The sequence below is a fragment of the Periplaneta americana genome, chromosome 15 (genome assembly GCF_040183065.1).
Source record: "Periplaneta americana isolate PAMFEO1 chromosome 15, P.americana_PAMFEO1_priV1, whole genome shotgun sequence".
In the NCBI taxonomy this organism is placed as follows: Eukaryota; Metazoa; Arthropoda; class Insecta; order Blattodea; family Blattidae; genus Periplaneta; species Periplaneta americana.
Genome location: NC_091131.1, coordinates 12,490,497 through 12,517,663, shown reverse-complemented (window position 1 = coordinate 12,517,663; position 27,167 = coordinate 12,490,497). Strand labels below are relative to the sequence as shown.

Sequence of the window (27,167 nt, the reverse complement as noted above, 5' to 3'; positions counted from 1 at the left end):
AGTTATTTGAAAATTAGCAGTCCTATCAACAATGGGAAAGTAAGTTACAAAACTGTATTAATTTAATTTAAAATTTTTAACAGACTTCAGTTGTGCAGCTCAACAGTTAAATGCCAGTCAGAGTACACATAGGTTCAGTTTTGTAAATCATACTATAAAGACGGTAAATATGCCAAAAGTACGTCATTCAGTCAATTTAAAATCAAAACTAACAAGTTACATTTCAGAATTTAAAGAAGATGGTTTATCAACTGACAATAAAATATTATTTTGTAATTTGTGTCAGTGTGCAGTATCATCTACACAAAAGTTCCTGGTGCAACAACACATTACAACTAGTAAACATCAGGCCAACAAACAACTAAATTCCAAGCAGAGACAATTGTTTTTAACACAACCAACAACATCGAATGTAAGATCTGAGTTTAACATCGACCTGTGCCGTTCTCTCATCTCTGCTGATATTCCTCTCTACAAACTAAAGAATAAGGTCTTCAGGGAATTCCTTGAAAAATATACTCAACATACAATCCCGGATGAGTCAACACTTAGGAAGACGTATGCTCCATCCATCTACGATGAGACAATACAGAAGATAAGAGATGAAATTAAAGATAGTTCAATTTGGGTTTCCATTGATGAGACTCCCGACAAAGAAGGTAGACTTGTTGGTAATGTAGTTATCGGTTTGTTAAGTGAACAATATTCTGAACGAATTCTTTTACATTGTGATGTTCTAGAAAAGTGCAATAACAAAACTATAGTTAAACTGTTCAACGAAGCTATGGGTATCCTGTGGCCAAAGGGTATTATGTACGATAATGTGTTATTCTTTATTAGCGATGCTGCCCCTTATATGGTCAAAGCTGGACAAGCATTATCTGTTGTATATCCTAAATTGACTCATTTTACTTGTGTGGCGCATGCATTTCATCGTGTGGCAGAAGTGGTCAGAGACAATTTCCCTAAAGTAGATTTGTTGATTTCATCAGTGAAAAAAGTATTTCTCAAAGCTCCCAGTAGAGTTAACGTGTTGAAAGAAATGTACCCTGAAATTCCATTGCCACCAAAGCCAATTTTAACTAGATGGGGTACATGGCTAGAAGCAGTTGAATATTATGCCGAACATATAGACTCTATTAACAATGTTCTCCTTGCATTGGACTCTGAAGATGCAGTCTCAATTGATACTGCGAAAACAGTTACCTGTGACATAAGTGTGAAGAATGACTTAGCTCACATTCAGCATACATTTTCATGCATCATAAAAACGCTCAAAAGTCTCCAAAATAGGCACCTTTCACTATCTGAAAGTTTTGAAATTATAAATAGTACTGTGGAACAACTGAATCGTGGTAGAGGTAAAGTTGCAGATGCAGTAAGAGCTAAGGTGGACACTGTACTTTCAAAAAACCCTGGATATGAAGAACTACAAAAGGTTGTTGCTGTGATGAGTGGTGAATCAACAGTGAAGATTAACTTGGACTTATCCCCAGCAGACATTGTGAAATTGAATTATGTACCAGTTACTTCTTGTGACGTCGAACGCTCTTTTAGTCAGTATAAATCTATCCTCAGAGACAATAGAAGAAGATTCACTTTTCAGCACTTGAAAGAAATGTTTGTAACCTATTGTTATGGTAACAGACAATAAAAATTGTGTTTTGTTGAAACTACATTGGAAGATAAGGTACGTCCATTATATTTTTTGTTTAGTTTGATTAAAATGTACCAATATTTAACGTACATAGTCATTTTTTTATAATTTTAAGTCCATATTTAATTCCATATTTTGGTAAAAATCCATATTTAATTCCATATTTTGGTAAAAATAACTACATATATATTTACATATTTCATATATTTTTAGTCCATATAAATCCGTTCCCTGATTATTAGTATAGATATTATTTTACTCAGTATTGTGAAAAATATAACAACACCTCCACCCCCTCTATCTTCACGAAACATATTAAAAATTTTGTAGTCAGCAAATTTGTAAAATTTTAAAATATCAGCAATCTGAAAAGATTCTTGTATGCATATTATAGAAGGCTTTTTGTCCTGAACTTCTTGCTTTAATAAATCCATTTTGTTTCTTAAAGACCTAGGAAAAATATAGTGGGACTGCGTTGGTGGTAATACAGCTTCTGTGGGTACCTCTTTGTTACTTGTCAGCTTAAACAACAAGTTTACGCCCCCTCACCACGACAAGGTGAGTACCCACCAGAGGGATCACCTTCAAATTTATACAGATGGATCTCTAAATCCTAATAATGGGACATCAGGAGCAGGGTATTATATTCCAAAATATCAAGAAAGTTATTTCATACCATGTTCATCCTCCTCCAGTCTTGACACTGAATTGCTAGCTATTGATGCTGCTCTTCAGTGTGTTACTCAAATTTCTGAAAAATCTATTTGCATACTTACCGATTCCAAGGGGGCTATATTTAATATAATCAAATATGTACCAAACCTATATGCATGTAGAATTATTCCAATTCAGAAACAACTACGTAAACTAAAAGAACTCCAAAAGGAAATAACATTTCAATGGATACCTAGTCATTGTGGTATACCTGGAAACGAGAAAGTCGATAATATTGCAAAACAGGCAACATATGTGCAACCAAGACCTCTTCAAGTGATATCTCTATCTAGTGCTTTTGCTTCAGTAAAGTCTCATTTTACAAACCTATGGATCAACAATTGGCTCTCTTCTGACAAAGGAAAAATTTTACAGTCCGTACAAAAGAAACCAAATGACCTGGAATTGTACAAAAACTTGCCCAGACATGTTCAAACATTTTTAACATAAGCCAGAACAGGTCACATTGTCACTCAATTGTACCTACACCGATTTCACATTTCTGATAATCCTACTTTCTGTGGTGTAATAATCATGATGAAGATCTGGAACACATTCTTCTATACTGTCCATCCATAAACCGCAAAAGAAGTAAATTAAAATCATCAGTACCAGTTGCAGAAGACACAGCCCTGCAGTATATATTGACTACACCCCAACTCTGGCTACTAGCAACAGGCATCTATAATGAACACCGATCAAAATACCCCTCATTTCTCGTGAAAAAACAAAAACTGAATAGACTACAGTGGACTATATGTTGTCAGCAAACAGCTGGATACATTAAGAAGATTAAAATTGCTCAGTACTGTGACCTAAATCATATTTGTACCATATTAAAATTAAATTGATAGTTTCACATTATAAATATAAACCATTCCATCAATAAATTCTGGCTTCTCACCCCCAAAAATTGTAACTTTAAAATTCAAAACAATAATGTAGTTTTATTCCCACAACAATAATTCTTCACTTTCTACAATTTAATTCTACTCCCGTCAACAATGGGACTTGCACTCCACACAGCAACACAGCGTTCGTTATTGCACTCCACAGACGACAATGACAATTTACTTGGATTATTGAGAACAACAATGAACTGTTAATTTTAACTAATGTTCACAAACCACTATTTACAAATGAGAACTGTCAGTTCTCAGTTCACAGTTCGTTTGCCTTGGCTAGTTCTTCTAGCTCAGTCACTCGAGTTCACAGTATCTTGAACCACAGACCTTCAGAGACAATCCACTGAACCTCGAACTCAGGTCCCCCAACTGCGGTCCACTGCACTCGAACTCAGGACTTCGGACGCTCGCACAGCTGCGGACACACTCAAGTCGAACTCCGGTCTCGAAGCTGGCTTCACTGCTACACAAGACTGGCTGGCTTGCTGTTCACTGACTACAACAACACTGCAACTAACTAAAACTGCCCAAGTTCACTAGCGTGTCGTAATTTATAACCACACCATAGTTACGAGAAAGTACGGTTGCTCGAAATTTCCGGAAGATGCCACTCTCGAATTATCTGGATATCTCCCCTCTCTGCTGCGGTCGCTCTCTCTCCTCTCCTCTCTCCGCCACAGCACATGCCCCAGGAAGCAGATGCGCGCGCAACCCGCCCGAACCACGGCCGACCTAGCCCTTCCTCCGCCGGTCGTGAGATCGAATCTCACGTCGCCATCACAATATTATAATTAAATTGATAGTTTCACATTATAAATATAAACCAATCCATCAATAAATTCTGGCTTCTCACCTCCAAAAATTGCGCTAAAATGTGTCGTGACTAAGTCTCCCGTATTTTTGTGATTAGAAGCTGGTAGCCCCACATACTACACAATATAATTGTTGTACTTACAGTGTCCTTGGGAGGAATAGCAGGGTTATTCCTTGGGGCAAGTCTCATCAGTGCTGTGGAATTCTTCATTTACATGTTCGTAAGAATATGGGTGGAGAGCAAGGATCCTGAAAACCCTACCCCCACTGTCAGCAGCACCACTCAAATCACCCAACGCAGCAGGATGGGTGCACAGCAAAGCATCAAGAGACCTCAGTATTCAGATACAGGCTTCGGCGAACCAATGCCCTACTATGAGAATGACTACGGCATTGCTACTGCCAATTAAATAATTCTTCAGAACTATTTCATGTATTGCACCACAAGAGCAACTTTCTTATGTCTTTCTTGTCATTAAAATGTTTGTAACAGCATTTAGAGCTCTAACAGTAGATCTTGTGCACATTTATTGTAGATTCGGTAACTAGAGACTTGGCTCACCATGTTGAGTTTTACAAAGTGACACCCTTACATGTTTTATAATATCTTAATCATTTCAATACCATGCATATTAGAAATACGTAACTATAAATAAAATGTATTACAAATATGGCAAGTCAGAATTGACTGTGTTTGTGATTGTGTTAAAATTGTTCCAATGGTGAATTTAATAATAGGTTATGTTTTTTTCCTGACGTAGTCAACAAGGTTAGGTCTTGTATAGTAAATAAGTTTAAAGGTATTTATGTTATGTACAGGAGAAATTATTTAGTTAGTTATGAGAAAGGTGGGTGTGAAGTTTAATGAGAAAATTAGTACACACAAATTCCACAATTTGGGACATCTGGCCGAAATCTAGGCTGACCACTAGGATCCAGAATACAAAGAAGAGGTTAAATTAAAAATACAATATGATTGCGGAGAGAATACAAACAATGATAAATTTAAAAATAAAGTTCAATTTGATTTCGTAGAAACATGAGATGAAAATACATTGAAGAGTAATGAAATGAAGTAAAAAAAAAAAATTACAGAGTATTATACAAGTGATTGTGTAAAATGGATAATGAATGTCTCAATATCATTAGACAAATTTTGTTAATGTCCTCATTAGAAAATTTAAGGGAAAGGAGAATGGTTTTGGTTAACTTAAATGAAGTTCCCGTAGCGCCAAAAAGAAGTCCTTTCACTTCCCATGTATTAATATTCATTTTGTATCTCTCACTGAAGTGAGGAATACATGGGTTGTAAATAGACTTCTTTTCATCGTTAACGTTATTGGCTTGTTAGTGTAGCTGAGAATAAGAGAAGTAAAGTAGTTTAATAAAATGTGATAAATTAGAAGGAGGGATAAGTAAAGTGAAAGGACATGAACAACATAGTTAAGAGCAGTCATGATTTGTCTGTGTTTTAAGCTGTAAATAGTGTAAGTAAGGGTATGCTGACTCGAATACAGTAGAACCTCTATTATCCGTGGTAATGAAGGGGATGGACTGAACGGTTAATCGAAAAAAATCGGATAATCCGTACCATGGAAGATTTTGTAATTTCCTCCATGGTCTTGTATTTAACTCGCTATGTAGTGGATCAAAAGTTCACTAATTTAAATCTGGTTATAAACGACGGGTTTTTAAAGGACAAGGAAGTCCTTTGTAATGACTGTCTCAGGAAAGGCAGGAATAAAGGAGGTGTCATGTTGTAGATTTACATACCTTTTTACTCTTTATCCTTGTTTTTTTTATTAAATCGCGCAGTTGTAACTCCAATCTCGTTTTCTGATGTGAGATGAGCCAAAGTTTTTCTTTCTCAAACCATTCAATTATCGCCATTTTTTTTCGATACTTGTTTTCTTTTAACACCCGTGGAAGACATTTTATATGTTATATTATAGAATGGCAATTCGAACAGTAGACAATCCTGTGTAACGATAAAGGCTTGTAATAAAACACTACAGCAAAAACATAATATGTAGAACCTACTAACATAGTCTAGTATATACAGTCACGAAGCTTGAGTTGTGAGGGTACTAGGAACAATAGACTGTGTCGGTACTATTTCGTATTGTCTGTAATGAGGCGGTAGTAGCGATCCTAGTGGTTAGCAACTATCTATGGATGCATATTCCCTACGTATTGAGCTTCGTGACTGTATATACTAGACTGTGCTACTAATATGATATACAAAACAGTATTTTATATAAGTTATTTATTTCTGAAGAAAAAAAAAAGCGCGAGATATAGACAGTCGGATAATCCGCCAATCGGTTAATAGGGTGACAGATAATCAGGGTTCTACTGTATTTAAGAAATATAAAGGACCGAATATATTGCGATATATATATATATATATATATATATATATACAGGGTGTTTCAAAAATATGGGGTATAATTTCAGGTATGTATTTCCCACATGTAGACAATCAAAATAGTTCATTACAACATGTGTCCGGAAATGCTTCATTTCCGAGTTATGGCCTTCACGAACATTGAAATTCACCGGAACGTTTTTCTTTCCGCAGGTCGTTGTCATTACAGAAGATGTTCAAAATGTCCACCTCCTGCTTGAATACAGACCTCACTTCAGTCGTATGGCTCGCCGGTACTTGGATCGAAGGTTTCCTGATCGATGGATAGGTGGAGGTGGCCCAATTGCTTGGCCTCCACGCTCACCTGATCTGAACCCTCTCGATTTCTACTTGTGGGGCCATTTAAAATCATTGGTTTATTCGTCTCTGGTGCCTGATTTGGAATCCCTTCGGAATCGAATTGTGGCATGTTCTGAGGACATACGCAATACTCCTGGAGTTTGGGATCGTGTTCGCAGGTCAATGAGACATCGATGTGAAGTCTGTATTCAAGCAGGAGATGGACATTTTGAACATCTTCTGTAATGACAACGACCTGCGGAAAGAAAAACGTTCCGGTGAATTTCAATGTTGTGAAGGCCATAACTCGGAAATGAAGCATTTCCGGACACATGTTGTAATGAACTATTTTGATTGTCTACATGTGGGAAATCCATACCTGAAATTATACCCCGTATTTTTGAAACACTCTGTATATATGTATATATATATATATATATATATATATATATATATATATATATATATATATATACCATCATATACAAAATAGATATTTAGAATTTATTCTAGTTAAATTTTACAAATATACGTGTAACATTTTTCATACCTTAAAAATCGTTCCTTCTTGCTTTGGCCTTGACAAAATTATGTATTAGTTCTTCGAAGTACAGCTTCCTAGCCATGGGCAGCCTCGGGCTAGCGTCTCTTACCCGTGGATAAGAGACTGCACTATGGTAGCTGCTGGCAGGTATGCTCTCTTGCTCTTCCTGCTGCACGATGGGGCATATTATGTTGCACTGCTTAACCTTTACCCATTTCAGCGAGTGCTGATGACCATTGTGCTAAACCTTTCAATCTTTTCTTACCCATGGTGCTTCTCAAATAGCTTTTGATTATTTCAAGTTAGAAAAAATGTCAGTTAACAGGAATGACCAGAAACATCATCAAAGCTGTACAAACTTCTAGAAAACTGGATGAAAGAAAATGATAAGAAGACAGGCTAGTTCACTGATTGTTGTCACTTTTGTGATCTCGTTGCTAAGTGCTGATCACATACTTAAATTTTCTTTCTGAAATGCTGAAGCAATGTCTTTGCTGTATGTATCTGCCAATTCTTAGCCTTATCCAGGAGAAGAAGTCACTTAAATTTTGTATCATATCATTATTTTCAAGTCAGAAATCTTACAGTCGGTTTATTATAGATGGGAGGCGAGACCTGGCATGTGAGCTGTGTGAGTGAGGAAAGAATGAGCCATTAGAAAGAGAGTTTGTTTCATGATGGTTAATATTATATGAACCTATCGACACGGAAGTTTATCTTAGACTAAAACCTATCTTTCCCCTCCATACCCCATTGGTGATATAGCCACAGCACATGATAAGGTCATAGGACAGGTCTTGCCTCCTCTACTGTTCTTATCAATGCATTGTATAAAATAGAAGTGAAGGCCATGTATTTAATACACATTTAATGTTGAAACTGCTATTGTTTTATTACTGTAATTATTGCAATGTATTGCTGTAATTTTTATTATAATATTATTGTATATGTATTATATGTCACCACCACTGGATGTATACCCAACTGCAGTGCTAATAAATACATACATACAACAAGTAAAAGAAATAGATAAAAATGTGATGGATAATAATAATAATAATAATAATAATAATAATAATAATAATAATAATAATAATCCAAAACATGTAACACGTAGTTAATATATTGTAATGCAGAATGTATTGGATATGGAACAACAAGTTTTGATGGAGAAATTGTTGCATTAAGTGAAAATCTCAGAAATCTTCTATGCCACATCAATAAATTTAAGAATGCAGTCAAAAAATGACTTTCATACTCCATCGGCAAGTCTATCGTGCTATCAAAAAGGAGTTCATTATATGGCAGTAAAAAGTTTTAATAGCCTCCCTATCGATATAAAAAATGAAACTCAAAACATAAAATTATTTACGGCCAAATTAAAGAAGTACCTAATTTCTCACGCCCTCTATTCTGTAGGTGAATTCATGACATTCAATAACACTTCATGAAATTGATACTAAAACTTTGTGTTGTACTAGTAGACTATATTGTAAATCTCTTCTGTATATATTTCATCTAGACTGTGACTATAAATTAAGATTTTATAATAGTATTAAGTTTTTTGACTTGTTCCATATTCTAGCTGTAAGCATGTACCAATACCATGGAATGTTAATAAATACAATACAATACAATATTGTCAGACTCCAAAGCAGCTATTCTATCAATAGTCTCTAAACACACACCTTCATCTCAAACAGCAGAAATAACTAAAATTCTCTCTCAATTAATATCACTCAATAAAAGAATTGTATTCCAATGGATACCATCCCATTGTGGAATCCTGGGAAACGAGAATGCGGATGCTTTAGCAAAGAAGGGCAGCACTGTTATTTCCATAAAAAGTAAGAAAATCTGTTTATATGTCAATATAAACTTTAATTTCTCAGCATCAAAATAAACCATGATTTTGATCATTGGGTGAAAGGGTTTCGGAGCTACAACAATTTAAAGTTGCAAATTTTATGAAAATACGATAAATTTAAATATTTTAAATTTAAACACTATGAAGTTCTGATGCCTCAAACTTTGCACAAAGCATTATATCACAGTTCTCTACGTACAAAAAAAGTTTTACGGTATTTAGAAATTGTAAGATAAATTTTCTCTATATTTCGGTCGATTTGAGATGGAATAGCTCGTATATAGACAACAGGCATCAAAGCCCAGTCGAGCAATGGCATACATACAGGCACTGCTTCCCTTCACGTCACGCTACCGCACACCACTGATTTCTATTAATTAAATATTGCAAGCAGACTCAATAAGCAGTACACAAGAATATTATTTGAGCATTGACAGCTAAGTATGACCATACACAGAGAATGAAGGCCAATTGTATATTAACCCTTTAACTCTATTAAATATAGAATATAATCTAAATTCAACAGAAGAAATACTGAAATCAGAAGTAAACACTGAAATACTGAAACAATTGTCTTTAGAGACAATTAATATTAGGTACCCTCCACAAAACTGGCTTCATTTATATACTGACGGATCCTTGATCTCCAGAGAACAAGGTGCCGGTGCAGGTGTTACGTGCTGTCTCTTCTCACTTTATAGATCTCTTGGATATGGAACAACAAGTTTTGATGGTGAAATCGTTGCAATAAATGAATGTCTCAGGAATCTTCTATGCCACATCAATAAATTTAGGAATGCAGTTATATTATCAGACTCCAAAGCAGCTATTCTATCAATCGTCTCTAAACACATACCTTCATCTCAAACAGCAGAAATAACTAAAATGCTCTCTCAATTAATATCACTCAATAAAAGAATTGTATTCCAATGGATACCATCCCATTGTGGAATCCTGGGAAACGAGAATGCGGATGCTTTAGCAAAGAAGGGCAGCACTGCTACTTACAGACCTGTTACTAAATCTACGTATTACTCTGTGAAAAGATTTATTAAATCTACATACTTAGACTTCAACAAACAAAATTTGATAACACAATCCCAAGGGAAAAAAATGGAACTCTCTGCATCAAAATCCACAGTTAATTCCCGATTTACCACGAAAATCGTCTGTAACTGCATTTAGATTGGCAACAGGCCATGATTGTTTGGCCAAACACCTGCATAGAATTGGAATATATCAGTCCCCTAACTGCCCATTTTGCAACTAGGAACACCTCAAAATCTGTGCTTCATTGGCTGGTCATGATAATATCTTTGAAAAATATTGGAGTGCAAGAGGTCAAATGACTTTATTGTCAAACGCCTGGCATTAGAAAACAACAACAACATATTAAGCAAGTCCTCGGATATCTACTCAGAGAAAAAATCTAGAAGATCCAAATCTTCTTGAATGGCGGTATACAAAGAGACTGGAATGATAGGAAGAAATGGTAAATGGGAACTGGAGGGCGCAGAAAAATGCTATAAAATAGGATTACTACATATTTGATACATATATATTTCTGTTCCTCTTTATCATAATAAATCACACACTAAGGCACAATATAAGGATAACTTTGCATTAATGGCAGTACAATATAATATTTTCTTTTTCAACATTTCTAATTTAATATTCAATTCAACATAATAGAGGAAGACTTAATGATGAATGAAATATATTCTATGCTCGTCTTGGTTTTATTAGAAATATGAAGGATGGGGGATGAGAATGTTGAAATGCAAGGAAGAAATTGCTCACAAAATATAAAAAAGAAATGAACATCACATTTTATACCATCCTTGGTTATTCTGAGATATCCATATTGACATAACACACAGAAGGACAGAAAAAAGTCACGTTACAATTAGAAGAGATTATATGTTTAAGAATGATTATATTGATTATAAAATAAAGAAAAATATTATCTTACATAAAAAACAAGTATATATATATACTAAACTAAATTGTAGGTTCAATATGGAAGTGAATCTAAGAATTGTGAATTACTAATCTAGAATGAATAATTGAAGGTTGCAAGTTCCAACAAAGGAATAAGAAGAAGAAACTGGAATAGAGCCTAATACAATCTACCATTAATAAGAGCAATGAGAGGTAAAGGACAAAGAACAAGACATCACATTTAAAATTAATCACTGGACATTTTTGAACTGTCTAGTCACAGTCTACTACATAGTCACGAAGCTTGAGTTTTGAGGGTGCTAGAAACAATAGACTGTGACGGTACTATTTTGCACTGCCTGTAATGAGGCGATATTAGCGATCCTAGTGGTGAGCAACTACCTAATGTTTGCATATTTACTACGTATTGAGCTTCGCGACTGTATATACTAGACTGTGGTCTAGTGTTACAAAATAAACACTTCATTTTTTTAATAATCTGCAAAAGTACCGGAATACCAAAAATAAGTAACCAATCACATAATTACAGTTATATTTTATAAGACAAATATATGAGGGGCATCCAGAAAGTAAGTTTCCCGATTTTTTCCCCTTGAAAGTAAACGTAATTAGCCGTGTCAATTGCGCATGCGTAACAGATCTATGACGTATCAATCATATGCCAGCCGGACAGGTCCCGCCTGGTGCCAGTAGCGTGGCACCAGTGGTCCGAAATGGAAGCTCTTATTCCTTCTCCCGCCGCCTCGAGGTTCGGTCGGTGATAAAGTTCTTTAATGCACAAAGCATTTCCAGCTATCATCGGCAGCTGTCAGGCCTATGGGCCGAACATATATATCTCTCTCTCTTTTTCAAGAAATTCCTATCCTCCTGTGAGCGTTTTGGCAACGACGAAGAGCTGAAGACGTCTGTCACACGCTGGTTCCATTCCCAGGCGGCAGAGTTCTACAACAGAGGGATACAAAAGTTGATCCCACGATACGACAAGTGTCTCAATTCTGAATGTGGCTATGTTGAAAAATAGCTGAAACATTGCTGTACCTGTTGCCAATAAATGTTTTCCTTAAAGTGTGTGTTCTTTTTTTTTTTTTAATAGGGAAACTTACTTCTTTCTGGATGCGCCTCGTAGTATGATCCTTAACTTATGAAACAATGGCAGTGTTGGTGCTTTATAAACAAATGTACAGCAGAAAATGCAAGATGGGGGCAGATTACAAATAAATCAAATATACTCAGTCTCAAAGAAAAGAATGTGCGTAGTGTCTGTCTTATTGGAATGAACTATGGCAACCGCCATCAACAAAAATATTTATTCACTCTCTCAATCATTAAAAAACTATATATTCATTCTATATTCAACAAACACGTTATATAAATTCTTTCATGGTTGGTACTTACTTACTTACTTACAAATGGCTTTTAAGGAACCCGAAGGTTCATTGCCGCCCTCACATAAGCCCGCCAGCGGTCCCTATCCTGTGCAAGATTAATCCAGTCTCTATCATCATACCCCACCTCCCTCAAATCCATTTTAATATTATCCTCCCATCTACGTCTCGGCCTCCCTAAAGGTCTTTTTCCCTCCGGTCTCCCAACTAACACTCTATATGCATTTCTGGATTCGCCCATACGTGCTACATGCCCTGCCCATCTCAAACGTCTGGATTTCAAGTTCCTAATTATGTCAGGTGAAGAATACAATGCGTGCAGTTCTGTGTTGTGTAACTTTCTCCATTCTCCTGTAACTTCATCCCGCTTAGCCCCAAATATTTTCCTAAGCACCTTATTCTCAAACACCCTTAACCTATGTTCCTCTCTCAGAGTGAGAGTCCAAGTTTCACAGCCATATAGAACTTCATGGTTGGTACACCTTAAAATTATCTTAATTTAATTAAATGTAATGATAAATGATAATTTTAATAAAATATATGCAACGAAAATCGCAGAATAAACTTTTCACTTTTATAAGTTTCATACTCTTTAATTTATCTCTATATTGTTATAGTTGCAATGTAGAGAATTTGAAATAAAAGTGATGATTACATTAACCAAGAATGGAGAATTAGGGAAGGGAAGAAAGATGAGATTTATAAATCGTATAAACAACAAGACGTGGTGTCTAAACTTGGACTGAATAAGAATTAAGGTGTACATTGACACTAGAAATGTCAGATTTCTTCAAAATTTTGGTAAATTACGTTTTCGCATCATCTAGAAGCTCATTTTTTCTAGTTTTAAAAAATATATAACTTCCACTATCTCAATAATTTCATAATTATTTGGGCATTTATAATAAAAGCGCACTATACTTTCTACACTTTAGGCCATCTTCAGTGTCTGTTTTTTCCTATTTCACATTTTTCGACATTTATTATCCTTCCGATGGACAAAAAGTAGACCATGTTGAATTGCTCGTACACTACTTTTAACACTTGAATTATTTATCAATTATTTAAAAAGTAGACTTCCAACTGGACAAAACACTTCACTGAGGTACCAAATTGAAGCTTAAACATGTGGCTATATTGTAAACTAAAATTGTTATTTTCAATCGATTATATTTATTTTATCCCATAAATATACAAATATACATTTTTTTTGGCTGCAAAAGGGTATATGTCGAATACAGGGGGGAGAGCCATTAATCTTTCCCATTCAAGGCTTAATTTTACGAGCTGAACTAAAGGGAGGGGCTACTCATCAATTAGCACTGGTCAGCTTGATGAGTTAATGACCGAATTTGGTATAATTTTCCTCTATTCAATACCTAATTCCCTCTTTACCCTTTCCTATCCAGTCCTCTGACTGAACTCTTACTTTCTTTGACCCTGACGGCATTAGAGCATTCGAGGCCTAGGGGTTCATTTCACTTTCCTTCCTCCTCTTTCTACTTTTCTGTTCCTAGTGCTGACCTGCTATGGCACTAAAATCGTCCTCCAGTGGCTTAAGGAGGGAAAGCTGGTGATCAACAAGATCTCCCAGCTAGGTCCAATGGACCCGTCGACCAACAGCAGGTGTGGTCCTCCAGACATTCTGGGGGTTGTGTGTGGATGAAGTAGCCACCAAAACCTTAAAATATGGCGTTCACTTAAATCGGCTACAACTTGCCATTTAAATCTGTGCTTCAGTGGCTGACCATGATAATATGAAAAATATTGGAGTGCAAAAAGTCAAATGACTTTATTGTCAAGCGCCTGGGATTAGAAAACAACATCATAATTTTTTTTTCTAAATTGCTTATATAATATGGCATATCTTTTGAATGTTTCAAGATAAATAAATAATTTTAGTGTGTAACATATGTTGGGGATCATTTTGGCGAAAGAAGATTTACCCTAGGTCAATTTCTAATGGAGTTAGGTCGGTACAAAATTTTATTAATTAAAAAAAAATTCTTTGAGCTCCCAAACTCGATTTTCATGTTTGAAATTATTATATAAATTGCTTAGTTTACTCCCAAGATGAAAGAGTAATGGAACGGAGAAAAATTCTCTCCGGCGCCGGGATTTGAACCCGGGTTTTCAGCTCTACATGCTGATGCTTTATCCACTAAGCCACACCGGATACCCACCCTGGCGTCGGACAGAATCGTCTCAGTTTAAGTTCCAACTCTTGGGTTCCCTCTAGTGGCCGCCCTCTCCGTTCCATTACTCTTTCATCGTATGATGACGCAGAATATCTGCATGGAAATATCATATGTACTTCGGTACATTATAATAATATATATGATATGCGTAAATCACCTCGTGATTTATTCCGTCGGATCCCAGCCAACTAGTCACTCATAACGAGTGCACCTCAGCACATGTGTGGACTTCGGTCCTAGGTTCATAGATATCTATGACGTAGTGCAGAGGGCGGCCACTAGAGGGAACCCAAGAGTTGGAACTTAAAACTGAGACGATTCTTCCGATGCCAGGGTGGAATCCGGTGTGGCTTAGTGGATAAAGCGTCAGCACGTAGAGCTGAAAACCTGGGTTCAAATCCCGGTGCCAGAGAGAATTTTTCTCCGTTCCATTACTCTTTCATCATAGGATGACGCAGAATATCTGCATGGAAATATCATATGTACTTCGGTACATTATAATAATACATATTACTCCCAAGAATCATGTCACCAAAGTTTGAAAGACATTAAGGAAAAGCTGTGGATTTTTATCCTAAGAGTCAATGTATACCTTCAGTGGACTGGATATTACAAGAAAGCACAATTACTACAGTGCTCTCATCATTTTACGAGGAAACTAGAATACAGCAGAACCCCGGAATTCACTTTCCTGTGTGTCGTGCTTGCACCGATGGGAAGTGTGTTCCATTACTACCAGCAAATCAAGACATTTATCATCTACAGAATGGACACTGTTCAAAATGACCTCCTTCCACAGTAAAATATGCCTCACATCGTTTAAACAAATTATTTGCCACTTTCTGTAATATTGCTTCGGTAATAGACTGTATTTCACGTGTTATTTCGGCCTTCAGTTCTTTAGATTTCCCCAAAGAAAATAATCACAGTAAGTTAGGTCGGCTGATTCAGGGTGCCATAAACCTGTACTAATTATCTGGTCATCAACTATAGCATTATGAGCAGTATGTGCTGTGGCATCATCCTGTTGAAAATACCCATAATCCTTTTCTTCCTGTGTCAATTCATTAAGAAATGGACACAACACTGTTCTCACATACACATCAGAATTCATATGGTCTTCGAAAAATATAGGCCCTATTATCTGCCACGTGCATATCATATCTACCCTTATTTTAATGGTACGCAATGGCACTTTCTGTATAATGCATGTGTTCTCTGTACACCACATTCGCACATTTTGAGAATTTACAAATCCACAAAGATGGAATCATGCCTCGTTAGACATAAATTAGCTGTGGATCCAAACTTCCATTGTAAACACTTTGACGAAATCAATTACAGAACCTTATTCTTGTGGCGAAATCTGTGTGGTGAAGTTCCTGCACAAATTTTTGTGTATATGGTCGAAATTTCAGCAGTCTGTTTGCTTTGTGGGCTGACCCCATGGATATGTTCGTTTCCTGCACTAGACAATTTAAGTAATTTTCTGAGACTTACTTCTAACCACACCCGAACATCCCCAAGTTTATCTTCAGTTAAAACGTGTCTTTTCCACTTCCTCTGTATATCACAAAAAACTGAACTTGTACGCCATTTTTTATCAAGTTCGAAACGTAAGATTTTGTACAAATGCTAGAGTCAGGATGTTTACGAACAAATCTCCGAAAGCATCTTCTATAGTTATATTTTTTTACGTAACATTCCACCAAACAAATTCGCTGTTCAACCGTATACTTCATTTTCCAATTGATTACTTAATACACAAGCAACAGTCACACACATGTTCCGGTACAATTGAATGGCAAATTTGCAAAACGACTTAAGTCCCTAGAATTAGTTTTGAAAAAATTAAAGAAAACTGTTTTTAGCCTCCCTGAATCATATTATATTGTTACAATATAATTTTTTATATGTATGAGAAATAGTTTTATTATAAAAATTCATACTTTTGTATTCTTTTTCAGGTCGTAAAAAATTTAATTATCTTCAGGACTTAAGTTCTTCTGCAAATTAACTTCAATCCTGCATCATAATTATTAGGTTACTGACACATAAACATGTTTAACTAAATGTATTTATACCAAAATCATAAAATAACCTTATTGCAATTGTTGAACAACATTATTTTGAACAATTTGTTAATCATAAGAGCAAAGATAACTCTTAGGATTGTTATAACGAGACCACAGCTTAGTTTCATCTTTCAATTCTTTGTTGTCTCCTATGATATAATGTTTTCGTAAAATGTATGCACATCTTCTTTATCACGAATGTACTCAAGCATTTTACGAATATCTTGAATTTTGGTTTCATTGATCGGGGATAAACCACTGTGTTGGAAAGTGTGGAGAAAGAATGATGCTGAAAATGATCAAGAAGTAGAAAGGGAATTGGTTGTGTCACTGGCTGAATAGAACTGCCTACTGAAGGATGCACTGGAAGGAATGGTAAACGTGAGATAAGTTCGGAAAGAATTACCAATGACAACAGACAAAACAATTTGTCAGCTGAATGTATGATTAAAATTACATAATATGTAAGTTTCTTCAGCACCTGACAGGAAAAACAACTTAAGTCCAGGACTAAAGTCGTTTTACCCCTTAACGAAATATTCTGCTGCTAATAAAAACTATACAAAAGTTGTGGATTAAAGTTATTCTGCTACTAAACGATGCCCCTTGCACACAGTAACATAATCATGCTCTCAATTCAAATCTCCCAAAATGTGGACTTAAGTCATTTTGCAAATTCACCATTCAATTTCAGAAGCAACTAACTAATGCGAAGTTTCCTCGTAAAATAAGACCACTGTAATATGCGAATCTAATAGCAATTTGGTATGCCTTTTTTTTTTTCCGTTTGCAATTAGCAAAAAGCCTCAAGGTCATAATAATAATAATAATAATAATAATAATAATAATAATAATAATAATAATAAACTACAATACATCTGAAGTAGATAAATATTTATAACATGATTATGAACAAAATAATCTAATATATATATAAGGTGCGGCAAAAAAAAAAAGGTAACCGAACTGTATTTGTATGTATTTCTTTATCCACAAGCGAACAATACTGGTAACAACAGCACACTGTGGAGGAGATGTTTGACGAGTGTTACTTCAAAGTTATGGAACAGGACTGAGGCATCCATGGAGAGCATAACGAAGAGTCTAAAGAACATTTTCAAAGAGAAGGAGGAGATCCTAACAAAATCATACTGAGTTGGGTTGAGATGTTTAGAACCAAAGGGTCTGTAGAGAACCACAATGCAGGGCAAATGGGATGGCCACGAAGCACCAGAACCAATGATAATGTCTGTTGTATTGGACAAAGTGTTGCAATTTCCCAAGAAAAGCATTCGGTGTATGTAGTGTTGAATCCAGCCACTGGGATCGATTCCCCAGGAGGGGTTGAAAATTTTGAAGAGCAATTATACAACCATTTTTGCGGGAACTAGGCCTATTTATTTCAGAGTTCTTTCATATTTTATTTTTTTATTTTATTGGGTTATTTTACGACGCTGTATCAACATCTAAGGTTATTTAGCGTCTGAATGAAATGAAGGTGATAATGCCAGTGAAATGAGTCCGGGGTCCAGCACCGAAAGTTACCCAGCATTTGCTCGTACTGGGTTGAGAGAAAACCCCGGAAAAAACCTCAACCAGGTAACTAGCCCCAACCGGGATTCGAACCCGGGCCACCTGGTTTCGCGGCCAGACGCGCTGACCGTTACTCCACAGATGTTGACTTGAACAACGGATGTCATATGCATCGAACAGTGGAAGAAGGAACTAAGTCAGACTTTTAAATGTTCTTTGGTCTTCTATAATATAAAAATATATACATTTGTGGAATGTTTTTTTGCTTCTCCTGAAACACTATGAAAAGTGACTTAGTTCCTTTTAGCTCCGACTGATTCAATTATATTAGAGCAGAGCAGAAGATCTTGCAAAATTGAAGTATTTATGAAAAGTTCGTCTATTTTGAGAAAAATTAAATTAATTTTCAAAACAGTTTTTTTTATTCACCTGCAAATTTACAGATACGAGGTATCACTTCTCAGCCATCGACATCGATTTAAAACTTCGTTTTTTAAGTTACTCTTTACAGTAATCTTTTCTGTTTAAGTTTTTCTATATCCAATATCTATTTAAAGGAACAATTTTACTTTATTGGGTTATTTTACGACGCTGTATCAACATCTAGGTTATTTAGCGTCTGAATGAAATGCAGGTGACAATGCTGGTGAAATGAGTCCGGGGTCCAGCACCGAAAGTTACCCAGCATTTGCTCGTATTGGTTTGAGGGAAAACCCTGGAAAAAACCCCAACCAGGTAATTTGCCCCAACCGGGATTCGAACCCGGGTCACCTGGTTTTGCGGCCAGACATGCTGACCGTTACTCCATAGGTGTGAACTATTTAAAGGAACAAAATTGACCCCACACTGCTTCTTTATTACTGCTATTTAGATAAGTAGTCAAGTTGATGACATCAACATGAGTTAGTGTATTACAGCCCTATGTTTTTCTAGAGTGAAATTTGCCACTTACACTTACAAATAATAACACACAGCATGGCGATTATTGTGTCATTTTTAAAATGGGTGTATGTCGTGGAAGATAACTGGCAGCAACAATTACTGGTGTCGTGTACAGGGAATAAGTGATTAATCATTTTCAGACTGATTTGCAGTTGTTTTGTGACCTATACATCTGGAATTTGAACAACAGGTATTCCAGTAAGATGGAGAAACTCTGCATATGGGCCAGGGTAACATAGCAGTGCTGAAGAAACTCTTTACAGGTGTCGCGAGGAACATAATTTCCCTAGCCATCTTGTAGTCCCGATCTTATGTTATGTGATGCAAATCTGTAAGATATGTTGAAAGAATGAGGCCCGGCTTTTTCAACCTTTGTTAAATTATAACAGTGTGTTATTCCATTTTAACTGTAAACTTAACAGTTGAAGCATTTCTTCGACTACTGTTAGTAGTAATAGGCTGTTAAAACCTATGTTAATTTAACTGCCCAATTTCATGCAGTTAAATCATTTAACTCTCTGTTAGCATACAAGTATCCAATATGGCTGGTGCGTTAGATGCTGAACTTATATATCTGGATTATTTAGAAAATGATATCCATGAATACATAAACAGAGGGGTTGATTTATGTGATTTGAGAGAAGAGAAGTTCATACAAAGTATAGGCTATTTTTTGTCAAGCCTTACTTTTCGCTTTCAACGTAGATCCATTTGTTTATTCTCAATAATTGGTTTATACTGCGATATAATTTCCAGCAGAAGGTTTCTTTCGAACGAAGAGAAATTAGTCCCAAGATTTCTTTTTGTTCCAGTGTTTTCCATTTCACAACAGCAATACCAATACGCCGCTCCATGCTATTGTGATACAGACAAGGAAAGAAGCAGAAATAAAACCTGAGAGAATAGAAAGACTTCTATCCTCTCTGAATCAAACAACGGAAACAAGCGAGAATCGCAATTGTCAGAGTTCAGAAAACAGAATTGAGCCTATACTTGGTTATAGGTTATGGTTAACTCTAGAATCTCTGGTCCTAATAGAGAGTCAACAAACAGAATGTCAAAATGTGAAATGTAAAGTTGAAGAAACGCAATATTTTAACAGCAATTCATACTTTTAACTTACTGTGAATGAAGTAGCCACCAAAATGTTAAAATATGGTGTTCACTTAAATCGGCTACAACTTGCCATTTTGCCCATTGTGCAACTCCAACCAAGAAATGGATTCGGAACACCTCAAAATCTGTGCTTCAGTGGCTGGCCATGATAATATCTTTGAAAAATATTGGAGTGCAAGAGGTCAAATGACTTTATTGTCAAACGCCTGGCATTAGAAAACAACAACAACTTTTAACTTACAGTTAATTAACGCTATGTTAGGTGCATTTTAACAAAGGTTGAAGAAACTGGGGCTGAGTGTTTTAGACCAACACCCACAAACCTGCAACAGTTTCGCAATAACAATGAATCTGTTATTGGGCTATAACACTGGACTACCAGACCAGTATTCAGCCTTGGTCAATGCAACAGTCACATGCATGGAATATGTTGTTTGTAATAAAGGGAGACATGTTGAGCATGTTACTGTCCGATAACATGGCAGCCATTCAGTCCTATTCTTTCATTCAGTTACTCTTTTTTTTTGGCCCCACTCTGTATAAAGAACAGAATACACCAGTTATGTATTCACTGACACAAATCTACTGTAAAAAGAAACATAATAATGTTTATGCAATCCTAGCATTAAAACACTCTTGTTATGACGCTATAAATCATGCACAACTGGCCTAATTCTGGTACTGGTGCCAGAAAAGGTTACCTAGCAACTAGTATTCCATGACATCACCGCCTTCACAACACAATTTTGTACAGCATATTTGTAAGAAAAAGCTTCAAAACAACAACAAAATAACATTGTCTTAGAAACGGTTACTTAGCAACCATGCAATATATTACGTCATATCCAGTATTCATGTCTCTACTATATCATAACATTACAGTTTGTAAATTTATAATAGTTTCTTTTTTATACATTTTAATGCTAGAATAGCATAAAACGTTGTATGTAACATGTGTATAATCTTCATTACACACACTCGTGAAAATTAGCGTGCTTGTTTATCAAGATTATACACTACACCTTTTCCATATGTATTTCATAACTGGTCAATTTAATTTCAGAAAGCGTCATTTGTATTTCAGATTAATCAATTGCATTTCAGAAAGTATAATTTGTATTTCAGATTCATCGATTGTATTTCAGATTAGTGATTTGTATTTCAGAAGTTATCAACTTTATTTCAGGAAGTGTTAATTGTATTTCAGAATAGCATGAGCCAACAATTTGCTATATGCATAATTTTAACATTCATAGGATTATGAATAATTCTTTTGAACTACTGTAAGTACCTTAATTTAAAAATTACAATACACATACAGTAGTTTGTAATTCACTGTTTTTCAATGGTGTATGTGTGTGTGTGTGTGTGTGTGTGTGTATATATATATATATATATATATATATATATATATATATATTGACAAAATAAATTGTAAAATACTGGGAAGTCAAAGACAAAATGAAACCTAATAAATTTGTTATTGCAAACTCATGATAAACAATGACATAGTTTCCATGACAACTAAAATATATGAATATTGATTAAATGGCGATCTTACTCGTGTTAATTGTGTAAGCATGTGCGGCTTACAGCTGTTTCGGTGCTTCTTCACACCATCCTCAGAGCCTACTAGATCTCGGCGTCATCTCGAACTTTGCTGCCTGTTGTGTGGGTGCGTTCGATTGTTGAAAAGTGTTGAAATGTGGTGTCAAATAGTGTGTGTGTTCTGAAATTGATCTGTGTGTTGAGAATTTGATCAGGGTGTGTTTTACTGTGTCTGTATATTTCATATTGTTCTAGTGTGTTGAGTTTTTAGTTTTTGGGTTATATGTGTAGGATTTCCATGTCTGTATTTATGTTATTGTATGTGTGGTTTGGATTTCCATGTCTGTATTTATGTTATTGTATGTGTGGTTAGCAAGAACATAAATACAGACATGGAAATCCTACATATACAACGCAAAAACCAAAAACTCAACACACTAGAACAAAACAATATGAAATATACAGACACACTAAAACAAACCCTGATCAAATACTCAACACAAAGATCAATTTCAGAACACACACACTATTTGACACCACATTTCAACACTTTTCGACAAGTTCGAGATGACGCCGAGATCTAGTAGGCTCTGAGGATGGTGGCGAATAGCACCGAAACAGCTGTAAGATGCACATGCTTACACAATTAACACGAGTAAGATCGCCATTTAATCAATTATTTATATTCAAGTGTTAAAAGTAGTGTACGAAAGATTCAACATGGAAAAATATATGATTCAATTATGTGAAATACAATTGAGGAATCTGAAATACAAATTACACTTTCTGAAATACAAATTATACTTTCTGAAATACATCTGGAAAAGATGTAGTTATAGAAATTACTAAAATGTGATTCTTTGGTTTTTGTGACATAATATTTCACAAAATGTACACATAAGACGATTTTAAGCAGGTTCACCAAGTAATTAGAATATAACAAAAAAAAAAATCAGAATAAAAAGTATACTCAATTCAAATATATTAAATTATGTATGAAAAACATAAAAAACTATTAATTTCCTTTTACTCTATCTTAACCACCATAGGATCCTTTCAATTCCTGCACAATGTTTCCACTGCTGTTGTGGGATATAATAATATTCATCACAACAGTGAAGTAAGCAATGTCGCTGTTCTCACCTCTGATCACGTCCTCAGTCTGTAGGCTATTCCTTCATAACAGCTGCAGCTGATACTGCTTATCATTTCCACAAGTATGTACTACCTTGCAGTTGTATTGTCAAAATAAGGTACAGTCTTGTACAACGAATTTTAATTTGTGAGACCTTCATTAAGGGATTAAAATTACGCTTTTGGGTATTCCACTATGTCCTGGAACAAGACATTTCCAACATATCGAAACAACGTACAGGTTCCATCATCAGGGCAAATAGGTATGACCAGACAGGTTGCCTACTCTATTGGGCTCATTACATACGCATACCTGAATATACTGTGTTCCAAAAGTCAGAGGATTATACAGGGTGATTCAGAAAGGATGGTACAAAAGTAAAGACCAGCATTGCCAACTCCAGTTTGCAGAAATACACTTAAACGCTTAAAAAAACCCACTAAATTTTTCATAAAACCCACAAGATTTTTATATGTATATTACATATTTAAAAAATAGGAATAATAAGCTATAAATAATGATTAAACACTTGCCGAAACTACAAAAGAAGAGATTCTACATAATCATTACCATCGACATCGTCTTCATCTTCTTCTTAAATTTCAGCCGTAGTTTTTTTAACAGTGTTGAACACATTTATTACGCCATCTCAGTCAGCCTTAACTGTCAAAATTGACTGTGATCCTTTGTCCCCATTCTATTTCTAATTTTGGTTTTAATTATATTCATCTGGCTAAATAGCCTTTCTACTTCCGTATTTGAGCAGGAAAGACAGAGCATAGAAAGTGTGAACTCGCCTAGTTCTTTGAATGGGCTCATATCTGAAGCATCTTTATAGACTATTGAAAAACTTCATACCAAGTTGAAACATAGTGTGGTGCCTCCACGTGTTATGTATGATTCGGGACTTGCTAACATAGAACAAAGTCGAGTTTAGTTACTTAAGGAAAAAAAAAAATTACACTGCCCTGAACGCGAAAAAACTAGATTTCCCACTGCCCACTGTTCAATAATTTTTCCCCACCGACAAGAGAGAGAAAAAAACTAGATTTAGTGGGAAAATCACCATGTTGGCAACACTGGTAAAGATCTCTAGCGAGAGTGACAACAATGGTAAAAGATCAATTATTCAAAATAGTGAAAGCGGCAGGTCTAAAGTTATTGTGTGTTTATTTGCTATCAAAGCAAACAAGAAGAGTTTCGTGTCATGGAATTTTCACGAACGAGGGGCTGTTGTAACAGAATAGTGAAACTTTAAATTGAATTTGGTAAGAATGCACCACATAAAAATTGCATTGCATGCTGCGTGAGGTAATTAGAAACTAGTGGCTGTTTACGTTCTAGAAACGTCCATTCATAGACTTCAGAAGTAAAGTAAACAGGATAAGATCTGTAATCCTAGCAAGTCAACAAGGCGGGCTAATACGGAACTATAGATGCCATAATCTGCGGTATGGCATATCTTATGGAAGTGTAACAATACACTCCCAGAACGTTGGATCGGTCATGCAGAATACACCTCACCAATGTCACTCTGGCACCCGCGATCTCCAGACTTAACCAGCGACTTCTTTCTATGAAGGTATACCAAAGACTTCGTGTCTGTCACACCCATGGCACAAAATCTGAACGACCTGAGACGACGCATCACAAAGCAGTGGAGTCAATATCAGAGGACATACTGGCATGAATCTGGACAGAACTGGAGTACCGTCTTGTCATCTGTCGTGTCACCAATGGGATAAAATTTCGAAGTTAATATTTGTCACAGGACATATTTCATTTCGTCAATTTTCCATATTCAATTCAATAATGCTACATTCACATTGCTGAAAGTGCCAACGCATGTTGCAGAAAAATGGTAAGTGATAGAGAAAATCTGAGCTCAGTTTTGGATTCAGCACGCCAAGAAACCATAAATGTAGCATACATTTTTAGGAAAGTTTTTATGACCCTTAATTTTGCAGGCCTGTGTAATCAATCTCGAGTTTAACAGCCTTTGTAATGGAAAAGGCCGTCAAGAAACAAACTTACTTATTTTGACTAATACAAAAGCAATGGAAAAAAGTTCAAATGTTTAAGTTCGTAAAGATATACCATATACTCTACTGATAAAACAAATGAACAGTCAATATGCGTTTTTCAGGTTTTCACTGTAATCGCCATGGTAATGGATCCTTATGAAATAGCATGGTGCAGTCTTGTATGCATATGAAGCAACAGCTCCCTTGAGTAACATCGGCCACAAATACTACAGTGAAACTTTTTTTTGTTACTCTCCTTATGCTGTTTCTGCATCATCAGCATTAGCTGGTATTTTCTTTGAATCTGACGTCTATGTTCGTCGAATGCTGCGAACTCTTTATCAGTATGCAGCTTCTCATGTAGTGTAACAGACCGCCGATCTATGAAGGCTTCGTAACAATAGGTGCATTGGTATCGCCTTGCTGTTCTGGTGCCTGAAGTCCCCGCCTGCTGGCTCCCGGTGTATTTAGCGCTATCACTTCGACGAGACTTGTCGACTTTGTGTAGTTTCTGATGCAGTGCCAAGTTGCTGGAATTGAGGAATCCTTCACCGCATTCCACACAGAAATGCTGGGGCAGTTTTCTGTAGCACCTCATCCTGGTGCCTTTACACACTTGAGACTGCCTGTGTTTTCTCAGAGATGACTTGAGAATAAAATGTCGCCGGCACGTTTCACACGTGTGTCCGCGTCTCGAATTCTTCGCAGAGTGTATGAGTCTATGGTTCAACAGAACTTTCCTGGAGCTGAACGCAAGAGGACAAGAATTGCAACGGTACTGCTTCCTCCTCCCTGTGCAGTCACGTATGTGCGCACGTAGCGCATTCGTACAGAAGAACACTCTGGCACAAGATCTACAGTGGTGGAATTTCTGAGGAACTTCACCGCTGTTTGCTTCCGTCTCTTGTATATTCCCAGAAGAACTAACACCTTCTGGTGATTCTGTGCATATATTATTGTTTACTAAATCATCAGGTTCATCTACAGTGGTTGTAACAACAGCAGCTTGAATTTTTTCTTGGATTTTTTGCTTTAATTTTAAGACAAGTGCACTTCCCAGGAGTGATGAGGATACCTGCTAAGTAAGAAAGTGCTAATATTAGAAGGGTTGGAGAGTAAAATATTGTAAGCACCATCACATAGCTTTGAGAAAAAATACAAAATAAATTGATTAGTTTTTTATATTAAAATAGGAAAAAATACAAACTGAATATAGAAAGTAAACAACATATATTATTGAAATACAGGGACATCATTTTATTTTTACTAACATTTCTAATATTAACCTGGTTATACCTTTGGATTAATAGTTGAGAACCGAAAGTACCGTTTGCTAACCCCTTCCACAACTGGAGTTAGATGATACTTGCGTAAAATACAAATAATTCACTCTACTATGTATAGGAGGGAAGAAAAGTAGTTCATCCATTTACGTAAACTAGGAAATGTCGCGATTTTGTGTTTGATAATTTTCATTAGGTTTTTGTTTAATCAAAATACAGTACTGTATTAACAATGAGTGTTTTTACTCACGAACTGAGCTATCCATTCAGACGTATTCATTATGCAGTGTATATTATACTGTCTATAGCATATTAGCGTACAATATAGAGAATGAAGTTAAATTGAAAAATAAGCATAATATGGATATTTAAACATATTTTATGCTCGACCATGCCGAAATGTACTAATTAGGCCTATACACCCGGTAGCAGTCCTTTAATGCATGTCATTAAAGTACACCTACTCATTAAAGTACAGGTCTTCAGCCAATGATAACTCAGCTTACATGTGTTCAGCCAATGACAAGTCAGCTTTGTACCGTTATAAAACCGCAAGTATCGATTATTCTCGGATATGCAATCGAAAGAGAATTAGCGAAAAGTCACGGAGGCTGGAAATCCAATACTGTCGCAGAAGGTTATGTTCTGTTACTATAATAATTAGCGTTAATTGTAAATAATATTCAAATAAATTCAATTTGTCATCTCGTTTTTCAATGTCGAATTCAATAATCAAGTTTAACGGGACTACGTCAAGGT

The 27,167-nt window shown here is 35.8% G+C and overlaps 2 protein-coding genes and 1 non-coding gene across 5 annotated transcripts in view; 1 reads left to right on the top strand and 2 right to left on the bottom strand.

Moving 5' to 3' along the window:
- The window catches only part of LOC138715601 (sodium channel protein Nach-like), a 53,601-nt gene extending 47,109 nt beyond the window's left edge, over positions 1-6,492 (top strand). The window contains exon 11 of the mRNA XM_069848676.1: positions 4,234-6,492. Coding sequence (XP_069704777.1) covers positions 4,234-4,499 — 266 coding nt within the window. The 3' untranslated portion in view covers positions 4,500-6,492. The remainder of the gene's footprint in view (positions 1-4,233) is intronic.
- An 8,166-nt stretch (positions 6,493-14,658) lies between these two features.
- Positions 14,659-14,730, bottom strand: TRNAY-GUA (transfer RNA tyrosine (anticodon GUA)). Its single transcript has one exon. It is a non-coding gene; the product is annotated as a tRNA-Tyr (tRNA).
- Positions 14,731-15,300: 570 nt separating this feature from the next.
- Positions 15,301-27,167, bottom strand: part of LOC138714647 (uncharacterized) — a 69,332-nt gene continuing 57,465 nt past the window's right edge. For 2 of the 3 annotated variants that reach the window (XM_069846698.1, XM_069846699.1), the window contains exon 7: positions 15,301-26,203. In XM_069846698.1, coding sequence (XP_069702799.1) covers positions 25,280-26,203 — 924 coding nt within the window. In that variant the 3' untranslated portion in view covers positions 15,301-25,279. The remainder of the gene's footprint in view (positions 26,204-27,167) is intronic. The other variant, XM_069846700.1, reaches the window with a different exon arrangement.